Here is a 13,388-nt window from a genome sequence, read left to right on the forward strand (position 1 = left end):
GTTTGTCTTTTACATTCTTATATAAAACCTAGATCTGACAGCATGGGAGAACTGGATCCTAAGTAGAATGACCTGTTTTTCCACCTAGAGTTTCTAAAGTACCTCTTTTAAAATGCCTCAGAAAGTCTTCTTTAAAACAAATTGTGTGGAATTGTCGTTCTTATATTTGTTTATTGCAACATTTCATTCTGTTGCACACCTTCACATAAGATTAGGTTAAGTACTGAGCAAGAAAAAAATGTTATGTGACTACTTTTCTACATCCTGTTTTTCAAGAAGAAAAAGGTGATCGCTCATAATATTTTTTTTTAGCTTGTCAAGTTTTTATTTATTGTTAAATAATTCAGAGTTGCAAACTGTACAATATTTGGGAAGAAAACGACAACACATATCTCAGAGTAAACTTTATTAAAGTTACTTTTCCAGAAAATATATTCAGTCAATACAGTAATGCAGCAACAAACTTGGGCTCATATGCCTTTGAAATTTTAAAGTAATCTTCAGTGATGCTGATCAGGAAATTCTTTCATTGGTGGAATTACTTCTCCAGTCTCCAGAATTGTATCACCCTAAAAAAACAAAGATGAATTAGTAGAAAAATCTTGCCTGCAGAGGTGATAGTTCCACTTGGTCAGACCTCACAAGGAAAATGTAGTTCAGTTCTGGCATTCACACTTTGAAAAGGACTTAGACAAAGTAGAAGCTGTCAAAGATGAGCAACATTCAAAATCTTAAGGTATAAGTGAAGGGGAAGCATAAGTGAAAGAAGTATACGGGAAAGTTTCACTCAAACAAAACGTCCAGAAAGGGCATGAAAGTGGTCTTCACAAAGCGACAGAGATGTTTATTTTGCATGGCCCCAAGAAAAAGGAAAAGCCCTAAAAAGCAGTTATGTATTCCCAGCAACTGAATGTGTTAGGCAATCACCAGTTTACCATTAGGCTCAGATATGAGGGACAGAATGCAAACTTTGCCAGGGTAGCTGGTTCAGGCATCTTTTCAAACCTAAATACAATCTATGTGGGAGAAAGGGCATGGGCTTTGGAGCCAGAACCAGGTGGTAAGAATCCTGGAACCTTCACTAAGAAGCTGTGTAATTTTAGGCAAATTACTTAGATTTAGTTCCAGCTTTGTGTTTTAAAATAGATTCTGTCAGTCTCACAGTCCATGAATAACTGGGTAGACTAGAATTACCCCAACCCCACCCTTGCCATTCCTTGACCTGGTAATGTTCAGGACTGTTATCTGATGAAGAAATACACTTTTACTGTTGAAGTCATTATACATTTGAGGGGTAGTTTGTTACACAGTTAGCATTATCCTAACACAGAAATTGGTACCCTGAAGTGGTACTAATGCCACTGTAATAAAAATCGAACCAATCTGCACTGGCTGAACAGTGGAGGCAAGGACAATGGCATGGGAGGCTAAAAGATGGAAACAAAAGGCAGTGGTAACTTGGAAGCAGAGCCTCTAGTGAATTGAGGTCTTAGGAGAAGTAGCTGAAAAAAGTTACAGTATGTCTTTGATTACTACCAGCTGCCTTGGGAACTTACTTTAAGAAACAGGAGCTTAGGCAAAAAGTGGCTGATTTAAGAGGAGGAATAAAAATGGAAAGAATAAAAAAATTCAGGACCTTGCAGTACTGCAAAATCATACTGCTTCTGAATCTCTAAACACTGAGAGCTAACACTGAAGAGATCCTGAGATCAGAGACCCAGTAAAACTCAATAAACAGAAGAACTCTCCTATGGCAAAGATAAGATCTTGAATCAGTGTCTCAGATGTCCTCCACACAGTTGCCATGGAGTTGAAGATGCAGTTGCATGAACATCAAAGAAATGAGAGAACTTCGTAACTACACAAAGCACAGATGCATAGAGGACTGACTACAAGCAAATGGGCTCCCATCACGTATTTTTCTTTCCATGCCTACCAACTGTTTTGGGAACTGGATGGTCAAAGAAGCCAAACATATAGGCAACAAAAGCCTCTGGCACTCAACCTTAAGCAGAAGGCAGATTTTAAAGGCTGTACAACCCTAAGAGCATACTTCCCAGTACGCATTTGAGACATGGTCTAGGTTGATAATGGAAAAGAAAACAAAACAAACCCTAAACAAAGCCAGGGGCCAGGAAGAACAATGAACAAAGGTATTCCTTCCAGAAACAAAATTAGTGCCCATTCAGGTAACTTACTGCACACGGGGGGTTAGGAGTCTTCATGTTTGATCACTGGCATTTCAGAATTGCCAAGAACTAGTGACTGCTCTACTGTCCAAATTCCACCACTGAACAATGGGTGGCAGGGGTTAAAGAAGGGATACAGTTAAGTAACCTTCTTAGTTCACTAATCCTCAGATCTCCAAGAGAAGTCACATCTAAACCTACCAGATACTACTGTGCAACATCTGGAGATCATGCATTTGGGGCTGGCTGGCAGTGATGGTATGGGACTGCGGGATTTCTCTCCAGAAAGGAACTGTGTTTTATGTGTAGGGAGAAGGAAGCAAAGAGCTATTCAGTAATGAGAAGGGTGGACTGGCACTGACTCCAAGCATGGTAGGCTGGGAAATACAAAAAAGCACAGAGATCCGTGGAACAATAACAATGAGTTCTGGACAACAGGATCTGAAGAGAAGTGATGTAAGCTACTTCCAAGGTTAGACCTTAAGATCCTCCTGAGATATCCACCCCTCTCTTTCCCTGACATGATCTTTAGAAGCTCATATTCCAGATGGCATACCTATATGGTTGTGGAGGACTGCATGATGGACATCAGTCTGTGCTGTCAGTAAGAAACAGACCGTTGATTTGTTAAGCCACTGACATCTGAGGGTTAGTGCCTATCCTATTCTAATATATGTACAAATGATCATTCTTTAAGTCCTCACAGAGGAAGCTTCTTAAAGGGATCAATGGCACAGAAACAACCACAGTGGCAAAAAACAAAACAGAACTAGGCATGCTAAATGCTCCATAGCATTTAGGAGACCATCACTTTGGTCTTCTAAAAAGAGCCTCACCCTTCTTTTCTTTTGAACAGTACTAGCAAAATAAATAATAAACAGATATGTCAATGGAAGATTAAATAAATTACCCAACTGATGAAACTAGTAAGATAATTTCCTATTTTGAGACTACATAGGCCCTGACACACATTAATTATACACAATGAAATATAGAAGAAATTCCCTATTTCCAACTGAAGGGTTAGCCAATTTTGGTGGTTCACCCTAAAATTCCCTTCTTGCAGACGATAATGGATTATTGTGACTGTGTCATTTGGTTGAAGCAAGAACCAACACAGTTCTGTTTTTTTAAAGTATAGAACTTAGAGATTGATGGTAGTTCATTATTTATGACTAGAAATAGGACAAGAACATAATCTGTATTTTGCCATGCTGAACAATAACTTCACAGACAACCAGTAAAAATACCAACTGTTGGTTAAGTAATCTTTTAATGCTGAAAACACTCATTTTAAATTAGGATAATAGCTTACATATTCACATCCCAAAACTTAAAGTACACATTAACACATTTTAAATTCACAGATGGAGAGGTTACAGTCAACTGCCAGAAGAAATGATAGTTTGGAATTACTGAAGGAGGATTTCAGTTGCTGTTACTATGCCCAAGTGTCTGCTCAGGCTAGTGCCCTAAGTCCTCAACTCTACATGAAACAGGGTACCAGTGAAAAACTGTTGGTACCTTCAGTTCACTTTAGGACTACAAAGGTCATACAACAAGTTTTATAGCCAGCTTCAAAAGAAATGTTTCCACCTCCCATTTTCAACTGTACCTTCTGCCTTACAATATTTCCTATTTTTTCTTTATAAGAATATACAAAACAGGCACTTACAATGACACTGAGAAGAAAGGAACATTTTAATGATCACTTAGGGAGAGAAAGAAGAGAGAAAACTAATAAAAGAAAAATCAGAGACATTAAGACTTACTGGGAATATTCTGGGCTTCCTTTCAACAATGGCATATGGTTTTGCCTGCAATAAAAGTAATGCTCTGTTAATTATGGTTTTAGAGTTTCTTCTAAAATAAATCATATTCCAGATTTTTAACTTAAATCCCAAACTTTCACCCAACTCCAGACTCATACGTTCAATTGTTTACTCAAGATCTTTACTTGGCTATCTCTACTCGTCATCTCAAACTTAACCAGGTCCAACTTGTAACATCTCTCAGCCCCAAATGGTCCCCTATTGCAGCAAATGGCACTTTCGTTTTCCCAGTTACAAAGACCAAAAACCTCGATTCCTCAGCAGATCCTGTTGAGTTTATAATGTTGAGATTATATCTTGAATCCAACTGTTTCTCACCACCTCTAGTACTACTACTCTTGTTCAAGCCTCTATCACTTTTTTCACCTGCTAGTGTCCCAGCATTGGTGCATGCCTTCTTAGTCTGTTCCCAACACAGAGGCAGAGTGATTCTTTTAAGATGTACCAATCTTCTGCTTAAAGTTTGGCAATTTCTACAGCAAAGGCCAAAGTCCTTGCTGTGATCTCTAAGACCCTACACAATCTGGCCCTTGGTTACCTCTCTGATGTCTCTCTGCTTTCTCTGTATTGTAGCCACAGTGGTTCCTTTGCTATTCGTCCAATCAGCTGGGCCTGCTTGTGCCACAGGGCCCTTATACATTAATGATTCCTCTACCTGAAATGCTCTTCTAGATACCTGCTTGGTTCATATCCTCATTTCATTTATGTTTCTCTTCAAACAGCACTTCCCCACAGAGGCCTCATCTTACCCTGCTTAGTTTTCCTTCTATAGATTTATAACCTCCTATAACATTACATGCCTCTTTGTTTATCTATTTATTGCCAGTCTCCAAGACTAAACAGTGCATGAGGGTAGAGACTCAATCTGCTTTGTTCACTGCTACATCCCTGTGTTTAGAACAGTGCCTTGCATATAAGAGATGCTAAATAAATGTTTGTTAAATAAATGTATTTATTAAGTATACACATTTGCACAAGATACCACACCAACAAAATTTTACTAAAAGATCATTGACATAATGTAAGACTAAAGGAAACTAGAGCCAAATGCAGGAGATAATCTCAAAATACAATGTAAATACATTAAAATGTCTTTAAGTACTGTGGCCAGAGGCAAGAAAACATTGAAATGTGCCTCGAAAGAATGTAAAATTCAGTTAGTCACTAAAGGTGTTAGCTGAAGCAAACTGGCTGCAACATTAATGAGGATGCAGACCTGCCCAAATCCAGAGGAAGAATAAGGTAAGGGAGAGGCCTTGGGACCTCTAGTAACAAAACCTTTAACTAATCATGTCCATTTGTGGCTCAGGAAAAATCACCTGGAAGTAGGACTACCTCAGATAAGCAACCATACTAATGTCATGAATTGTCAACCCAGTAACTGCAGTTTGTTAAATTTACTTCTCTTAGGAGATAAATGACTTTTCAATCCTAGAAAAATTTAGTTAAATATAGATATAACAAAGATTAAACCTAGAGTATAAACAAGTAAATGTCAAATTTAGTACATTCTTAAAGCATGGGCATAATCCATATACAGTAGTCTGTTATTTAGAACATGTGTAATGTTTACGGTAATCAGTCTGGCTATTAGAGGTTCTAAAAAATCAGTTTTAGGATCCTAGTTAAAATGGATAATTGATTTAAGCTTGTGATTGTGAGTTTAAAAAGATTTTGCTTTTTAGGGTCATTAATTTGCCCTATATATGCTTAAAAATATAATTCAACATACAAATACAAATGCATAAATGCAGCTTAAAACATATAATATAGTATATTTGTAAGTGGAATTGTTTTAGTTGAGTTCAACTTGAATTAATCCAAACATAGTAAGAAGAAAGGAGACTTCACATTTTACTAGATGTACAAATAGTTTAATAAAATTTTAAAACCGAGTTTAAAGAATTGTTTTTAAATTTGAAACTAACAAAATGAATTTTAATTTATATTCCAGGTAACTGTGAACAGTTCTTTCTGCGCATAAAAACCACTCTTGGATGTTAAAAAAAAAACGTGCACTGACAAGAAAGTAGTAACATTTTTTTCTTCTGTAGAGTCTTGCATGTTGAGACAGTGAAAAAAATAACAGACATATAATGATATGAAATGGGCTATGGACTTGAAGATGAACATAAATATAAAATTTTGTTTAAGACCAGCAACAAGAGAAACATAAGCTATACTCTTACTCTTAGACATATACATTTGTTAGCCGCCACACCCCCCCCACCCCTTAACAGTTGCAGAAAGATTTTCTGTTGGTTTACAAAGTGAAAACACTAAAGTCCAACTCTAATTCCCACTAGCCTCCACTAATTTCATGTTTCTAACACAGAAGACAAGCCATGTCTACTCGGATATCCCTAAAACTGATGTGGCAGCACATGCTCCCACACAAATTTACTCCTTTCCAAAACACTACTTAGAACTTCCAAGGCTAGAAATTCTAGTCACAAGTGTCTCTGAACTTTGGTTTCATCCCCAACTTAACTTGAGCTATGTCTTCTTTAAAAAATGTCTTCTGGGGCGCCTGGGTGGCTCAGTCGGTTAAGCGGCCGACTTCGGCTCAGGTCATGATCTCGCGGTCCGTGAGTTCGAGCCCCTCGTCGGGCTCTGTGCTGACAGCTCGGAGCCTGGAGCCTGTTTCAGATTCTGTGTCTCCCTCTCTCTGACCCTCCCCCGTTCATGCTCTGTCTCTCTCTGTCCCTCCCCCGTTCATGCTCTCTCTCTGTCTCAAAAATAAATAAACGTTAAAAAAAAAATTTTAAATGTCTTCTGCCTCTACTTTTCTTTTTCATTCCTGCTGTCTATCTTCACCCTAACCAGATTCTCATCAACTAACACCTACAAAACTGCAACAGAGCCTTTAGCTGATTTGCCTGATTTTGGTACTTTCCTCCCTCCAATTACGCCATCATATCAATGTGGTTTTTTTTTTTAGGTTTTCCTAAATATAGCACTTTTACCAATCACTATTGAAAATGGAAAGCTTCTCACTGCCTACCAGATAAGGTTTAACCTCTTCTGCCTAGCTTTCAAGAGTTTCCACTAAATGGTCCCAGCCCACTGAGCCAAGAGACCTGCTATTCCAGTTGCCTCCTCAGTCTTGGGTAGATATGATACGCACACTACCGACTCCTTATCTTTCTTTCTAGCTAGGATCTTTTCTCTTCCATACTCTTACCCAAATCCTACCCATCTTTCAACCTCACTATAAACTCTGTAAGGTCAGGAAGTTTATCTTGTATATTCTTTCCAGAGCAATAAAGGAAGATGATATACTAGGCACTCAGTTTTTGTTGATTAATGAACATAATCTGCTTAGTGAAGAGAACAAAAATGATGTCAGCAATCAGAATTTAAAGAGACCATGCAATCAAGAGAGAACAAGTTACGTTAAAGGGAATTTTCTGAGAATACCAATTATTTATTTTGACCCTCCTTTCAACATGCTAACAGAAAGCAAACCTCAACTGGATTATCTACAATTTGTTTAGGCAGTCCCTAACTTTTGTTTTATCTTGAAGTAATTCTGTACTTACAAAAAGCTGTAAGAATTATAAAAATAGGGGTGCCTCTCGGTGGCCCAGCCAGTTAAGCATCTGACTTTGGCTCATGTCAAGATCATGTCATGATCTTGCGGTTCATGCGCATCAGGCTGTGTGCTGACAGTGTGGAGCCTACTCAGGATTCTCTCCCTCTCTCTCTGCCCCTCCCCTACTCTTTGTCTGTCCCAAAACAAATAAATAAAACTTAAAAAAAAAAAAAAGGAATTATAAAAATAATTTTTTCCTGAATCACTTCAGTAAGCTGCAAATATTACTTTAGTATTGCCTACAAATAAGAATAATATTCTTAAAATAATCACAATACAGACATCAAGATCAAGAAATTAATCTGTTTCATTACTGATACATTTACTACCTTCTATCTAGTCTAAAGAACGCATTCAAATGTTACCAACTGTCTCAATAATTGTTTGGAATTCTCAGAAAATCCTCTCTTACAGAACTTGTTCTCCATTGTGGTAGGTTGTAAAATTCTGAATGCCAATGCTATCTTTGTTCTTTTAACTAAGCAGATTATGCCATCAATCAACAGCTGCATTCAGCTGACATGCCTCTTTAAGTCTTCAATCTAGAACAAATCTTCAGTCATTCTTTAACTTTCACAATCTTGATACTTTGGAAGGTAACAAGCCAATTACTACACAGAGAAGTCCCTCATTTTTGTCTTATGATTAGATTCAGGTTATACATTTTTGGCAGGAATAGCGCATGCTTGATGCTGTTTTCTCACTGCACCCTATCAAGCAGTACACATTTCCAGTCTGTCCCATTAGTTGTAACAAATAAGTATGGTGAAGATAGGTATTTTGAGATTAACGTGCAACTTTTGATGTTCTCTGGCTGAAGAAAATGTTACTTTGATGATTCTCAAGTGGTGACTTTTCTAATTGTCAGTCCTTGTCCATTTAATATTTAGCAATCTACTGTACAAAAAAAATGGTCTCCTCTACCCATTTATTAATTTTTTGTATGTGTGTGCACTCATGGTTTTGCATTTTATTTATTCAGTTATAACTATCATTAGTTATTTTTTTTTAATGTTTATTCATTTTTGAAAGAGAGAGAAAGAGCAAGAGACAGCATGAGTGGGAGAGGGGCAGAGAGAGAGAGGGACAGAGGATCCAAAGTGGGCTCAGCGCTGGCAGCAGTGAGCCAGATGTGGGGCTTGAACTCACAAACCATGAGACCATGACCTGAGCTGAAGCTGGACACTCAATCAAGTGAGCCACCCAGGCACCCCTATCATTAGTTATTTTGATGCTCACATTGTCCTGCGGGAGTGCGGATGAGTACAATAAGTTCACTTTGTACTTTTCCTGCCCCAGCTCTGGAATCGGCCATTTCTTCAAAGAGCTCAGGATCCTTTCAGTGGAGAATTTAGAAAACAAGACCAGGCTGCTAGATATGTTAATTACCATGTGGTAGCACAGCAACCAGGCCTGTCAGTGGACAGACCTAGGGAATACCCACATTTATATATAGAATTCTGTATCAATACACATTAAAAACCTTGAGTATATACCAAAAATTCCAATTCCATTCCAGTACCGCAGGGTTTTCTATCTTTCCACGTGTGTAAGTCCCTTTTCTGACATGAGAATTCCGGGTCTCATTATCATCAATGTATGTACTTATTTGAATCATTCTCCTATAACCAATCTCCTGTCACTACCACCACACTCCAGTATAAATAACCTCACCTCATTCCAGTCCTGAGATCTTACTATAGATTGCCTCCTCCATCATTGCCCCAAACCACCTTTCTTCCAGATGTCCTCTTCCCCTTGCTCAGGTTCCAATATCCTACCCAAGGTTAATGACCACTGCTGCTCTCCAAACAAGTATATTCACTAACCTTCCCCCTCCAAACTTTCCCTCTTCCCAGGCCCCAGTATCTTCAGTGGGTACAAGAATGCCCCATTCACTCTATTTGGGTTATGACATCCCATGCTGGGCAGCCACCACTCCTCTCCCCTCCATGCCACTCCCCCAAGCACAATCCTTCCTCACCCTGCCTTGGATCCAACACCCTATACCAGACTATCCCTCGGCTTTAAAATGTGGCAACTGGCTCAGTTCAATCACTACATGCAAGATCTTTTCATGACAAAGTTCAAGCTTTTGGGCATCATGGATTCTAAAGAAAGAAAATCGTGAAAAATCAGATAGAATGAAGAAAAGAGAAATGGAATGATGACAAAGATAACCTTTGTCTGATTTGAATTGTATCTTATATCACATCTATGTTCAAACAAAGGAGCAGAAATTCTTTTCTTGCTTCCTACTTGGAACCCCAAGTTCACACCAGTATTATTAGGTCAACTACATTCTGATCATTTAAACACTATTTTTATGAGAAAACTCATTTCACATTGTAATCAACTAATATAAAGATTAATTTTTTGAAAAACCATACTTAAGTTTCATTAAACCTTTTACCTAAAAGGGTTCAAAGTAGTTCAAAACCAGTTATAAGTGCAGATCATTTCCACTAAGTAAAGCAGGGTAAGGCATGCCCACATGGGAAATAATTTTGTATAATATCAAAAATAAATTTTGAAAAATACATACTTAAAACATACTTACATTCACATGATATTTGATATAATAATGAATAATCCAGGCAGGTATAAGTACATGAGTAAAAGCAAAGATACTGTGTCCATATGCCTTATAAATCTGGAGGGAAAAGAAACATACATAAACAGATATCCCATTTTTTTATGCCTGTGGCAGGAAAAAAGCATCAATGATATAATAATGTCATGATTATTTTTAAATGCCTACATACTACATATTTACTACAGTCTGTAATTAACCTCACCCACTCAAATATTTTTATTAAACACAGGGCCTGCTAGGGGATATCTACAGAGTTCAGAGCAAACAAGGCTTAAGGCAAGCAACATTTTGCAAAGCTACAGTAAGATATTTATAGATATATAGAGATGTTAAAGACTACAAAAAAAACATCCTTAATATAAGCTTGTTAGATAAAACATGGCAAAAATAATGAAAGAATAGTTTTAATTGATTTAACTAGAGTAATCAAACCTACAGAATTTTTCAGGTAAAGTCAATTTACGTATCAATTTCAGACATCCACAGTCAACACACATGCATCATTCTAGGTGTAAGACAGACAACCTTGAGCACACCAAAGCTCGAAAAAGGACGTTTTACATATTGAGACGGGGTGTTCCAAGCTCACTTTGAGATGCCTTCAGGAACACTATCTTAAAAGAGAAAGGCAAAATAGAGGTAAAAATGGAATTTTTCCATGACAGCCAATTTGACTGCAACACACCTATCTTACCAGGGAAAGGACTAACTAGACTCTAGGTATTACAGTACATCTGATTATGGAAGAAAAATTAACTCAAAGGAAGGTAAATCAGACTTCAACAATCATTTACTTCCTTTCATCGCTGGCTGATGGGTGGAATGTCAACTTCCAACCAGGTAGCTGCCAAAATCAACAAGTAGTGTCAGGGATACAAAGGGTGAGAGGAGGGTTGAATCAATTTAATTTTACCACCATAAATAAGTATCTAATACGACTTTCTGAGAAAAATGTGCATAAGACTTGGTAGCACAGGAAGAAGTAGATACACGAGGATCTCAATGTGAACTCCTTCAATTCTTGGCTCTGTGACTATGGGTAAATCATTCAATTTCTGTAGGCCTCATTTTCCACACATTTAAAATAAGGATTAGAAGTAGTGTCTACCCGGGACGCCCAGGTGGCTTGGTTGGTTAGGCCTCCGACTTGGGCTTGGGTCATGATCTTACACTTTGTGAGTTTGAGCCCTGTGTTGGGCTCTGAGCTGATGGCTCAGAGCCTGGAGCCTGCTCCAGATTCTGTCTGTCTCTCTCTCTCTGCCCCTGCTCACACTCTGTCTCTCTCAAAAATAAATAAACACCGGGGCGCCTGGGTGGCGCAGTCGGTTAAGCGTCCGACTTCAGCCAGGTCACGATCTCGCCGTCCGTGAGTTCGAGCCCCGCGTCGGGCTCTGGGCTGATGGCTCAGAGCCTGGAGCCTGTTTCCGATTCTGTGTCTCCCTCTCTCTCTGCCCCTCCCCCGTTCATGCTCTGTCTCTCTCTGTCCCAAAAATAAATAAAAAAAAATTGTTGGAAAAAAAAATTAAAAAAAATAAAAATAAAAAATAAATAAACACCAAAAAAAAAAAGAAAAAAATTAAAAAGAAAAAAAAGTAGTGTCTACCTTACCTTACAGAAGTAAAGAAAGTAACACATGAGAAATGCTCAGCAAAATCCAAGGCAGAAAGTTAGCACCCAAGTGTTACTTAATAGTATTATTACCATCATTATCAGCCAATGTTACAGCTTATTGAAAGCAATTCTGAGATATAGTGTTCATCACTTAAACTAATGTAATTTAATGAATAACTTCAAGAAAATATCCAGAGACCCTTAAAATAAAGACAGCTCTTAAATGAGTGATTTTCTCCAGTGTGAAGTCCAGAAATGGCATTTGCAAATTAAACAATGTGTCAGAAGTACATAGTGGTTGTTCAGAAGGGTGGCTCTTGAATATTACTCAATAAGCATACAAGTAGGACTCTTATCTTTTATGGTGATCACATGGGGGCTGTACTACCAGTTAGAGAGTCATTGTGCCTTCTGGTCAGTTGGGTGTAGTGTTAGTCTCTATAACCTCAACTTTGAAAAAGCAGGCAGGTGTCTTTAAATACTAAAATCACATAATTTTCACTCAAGGAATCCTCCTATCATTCTGTAAAACCTAAGCAAAGATTCGCCTCCTTCTCATCACACATGACAGCGAAAGGGCTCTCCCGAAGCCATACACACTCCTGAACTCCAGAACTCCCAGCCCAGGACTCTTGGGACAAGATAGCGTCCCTATCTTGTCTCGGTTGAACCTGGTTCTCCCTCAGGGAACTACGGGGATTTGCGGGCCCAGAGTGATGTCAGTCCTTGGTGTGTCTATAATGAGCAGGCGTCGAGCGGCCAGGCTGGGGGTCGCGGCGGGGTGTATCAGTGCGAGGATGGTTTGCCACTCACCACCTTCTTCCAGGGGGCCTGGTCCTGCAAAAACTTATTCCAGAATCTCTCCATAGGCCACACCCTCTGCGGGGGCAGCACCGGCTCCCGGGGGCTCAGTTCTTGGTCCTTTAGCCATCGCCTTCTCAGCTCTCGGAGCTGCTGCAGCCGCAGTTTCTCATCTGGTGTGTACCCCGACATGTCGCCCCTGGTACCGAGGCAGGAGACGGCGCTTCCCCGACCAGGGTCTTCTCACTTAGGCGCGCGCCACCCCCCTTCTGAGGCGACCTTGCGCGGACGTTCGGGAGCGGCGCGCCGTTATGACGTCACTCTGGTCCTGCCTCCGCAGCGGCTCCAACCTCGGCGCAGGGGCTGGGCTTGCACGAAATCTTTATCCGCCCAGGTGGATGGTCGGTGCGCCTTAGTTGTGGGCGGAGGGGGGGGAAGTGACGAAAAGAAGCAAGAGAGGTCGGAGGGCTATAGTGGTGTGCTGAGACTTGGAAGGATGAGAATATGTGATTCAGTGAATGGGACGTCCAAATGCAAATTCTTCACTTCCCTCTCCCACCTTGGTACTCCTCTTCCCATGACTATACTTGAGAGTCTGTGGAGAACGTTACTTCCGAGTTTAAGTGCCAGCTGTGTCAGTGACTGGTAAAGTGACCTTGAGCAGTCTCAATCTGTTTCTTTATCTGTACTGCGGGGTCAAAAAAAGAGTAGCTTAATATCTAACAGAATTGGACCCGTTCATGCTTTGACCAGAAATTCCACTT

General features: G+C 39.4%; 1 protein-coding gene across 1 annotated transcript; it reads right to left on the bottom strand.

Annotated features, from left to right (window-relative positions):
- Nucleotides 1-389: 389 nt before the first annotated feature.
- Nucleotides 390-12,924, bottom strand: NDUFB6 (NADH:ubiquinone oxidoreductase subunit B6). Its single transcript, XM_030294022.1, has 4 exons — nucleotides 12,637-12,924; nucleotides 10,177-10,269; nucleotides 3,962-4,006; nucleotides 390-569 (listed from the first exon to the last, which is right to left on the bottom strand). Exons 1-4 carry the CDS (start codon nucleotides 12,814-12,816, stop codon nucleotides 501-503), a joined length of 387 nt encoding a protein of 128 aa, XP_030149882.1. The 5' UTR covers nucleotides 12,817-12,924; the 3' UTR covers nucleotides 390-500.
- Nucleotides 12,925-13,388: the final 464 nt, after the last annotated feature.

This window comes from Lynx canadensis, chromosome D4 (assembly GCF_007474595.2).
Source record: "Lynx canadensis isolate LIC74 chromosome D4, mLynCan4.pri.v2, whole genome shotgun sequence".
NCBI lineage: Eukaryota > Metazoa > Chordata > Mammalia > Carnivora > Felidae > Lynx > Lynx canadensis.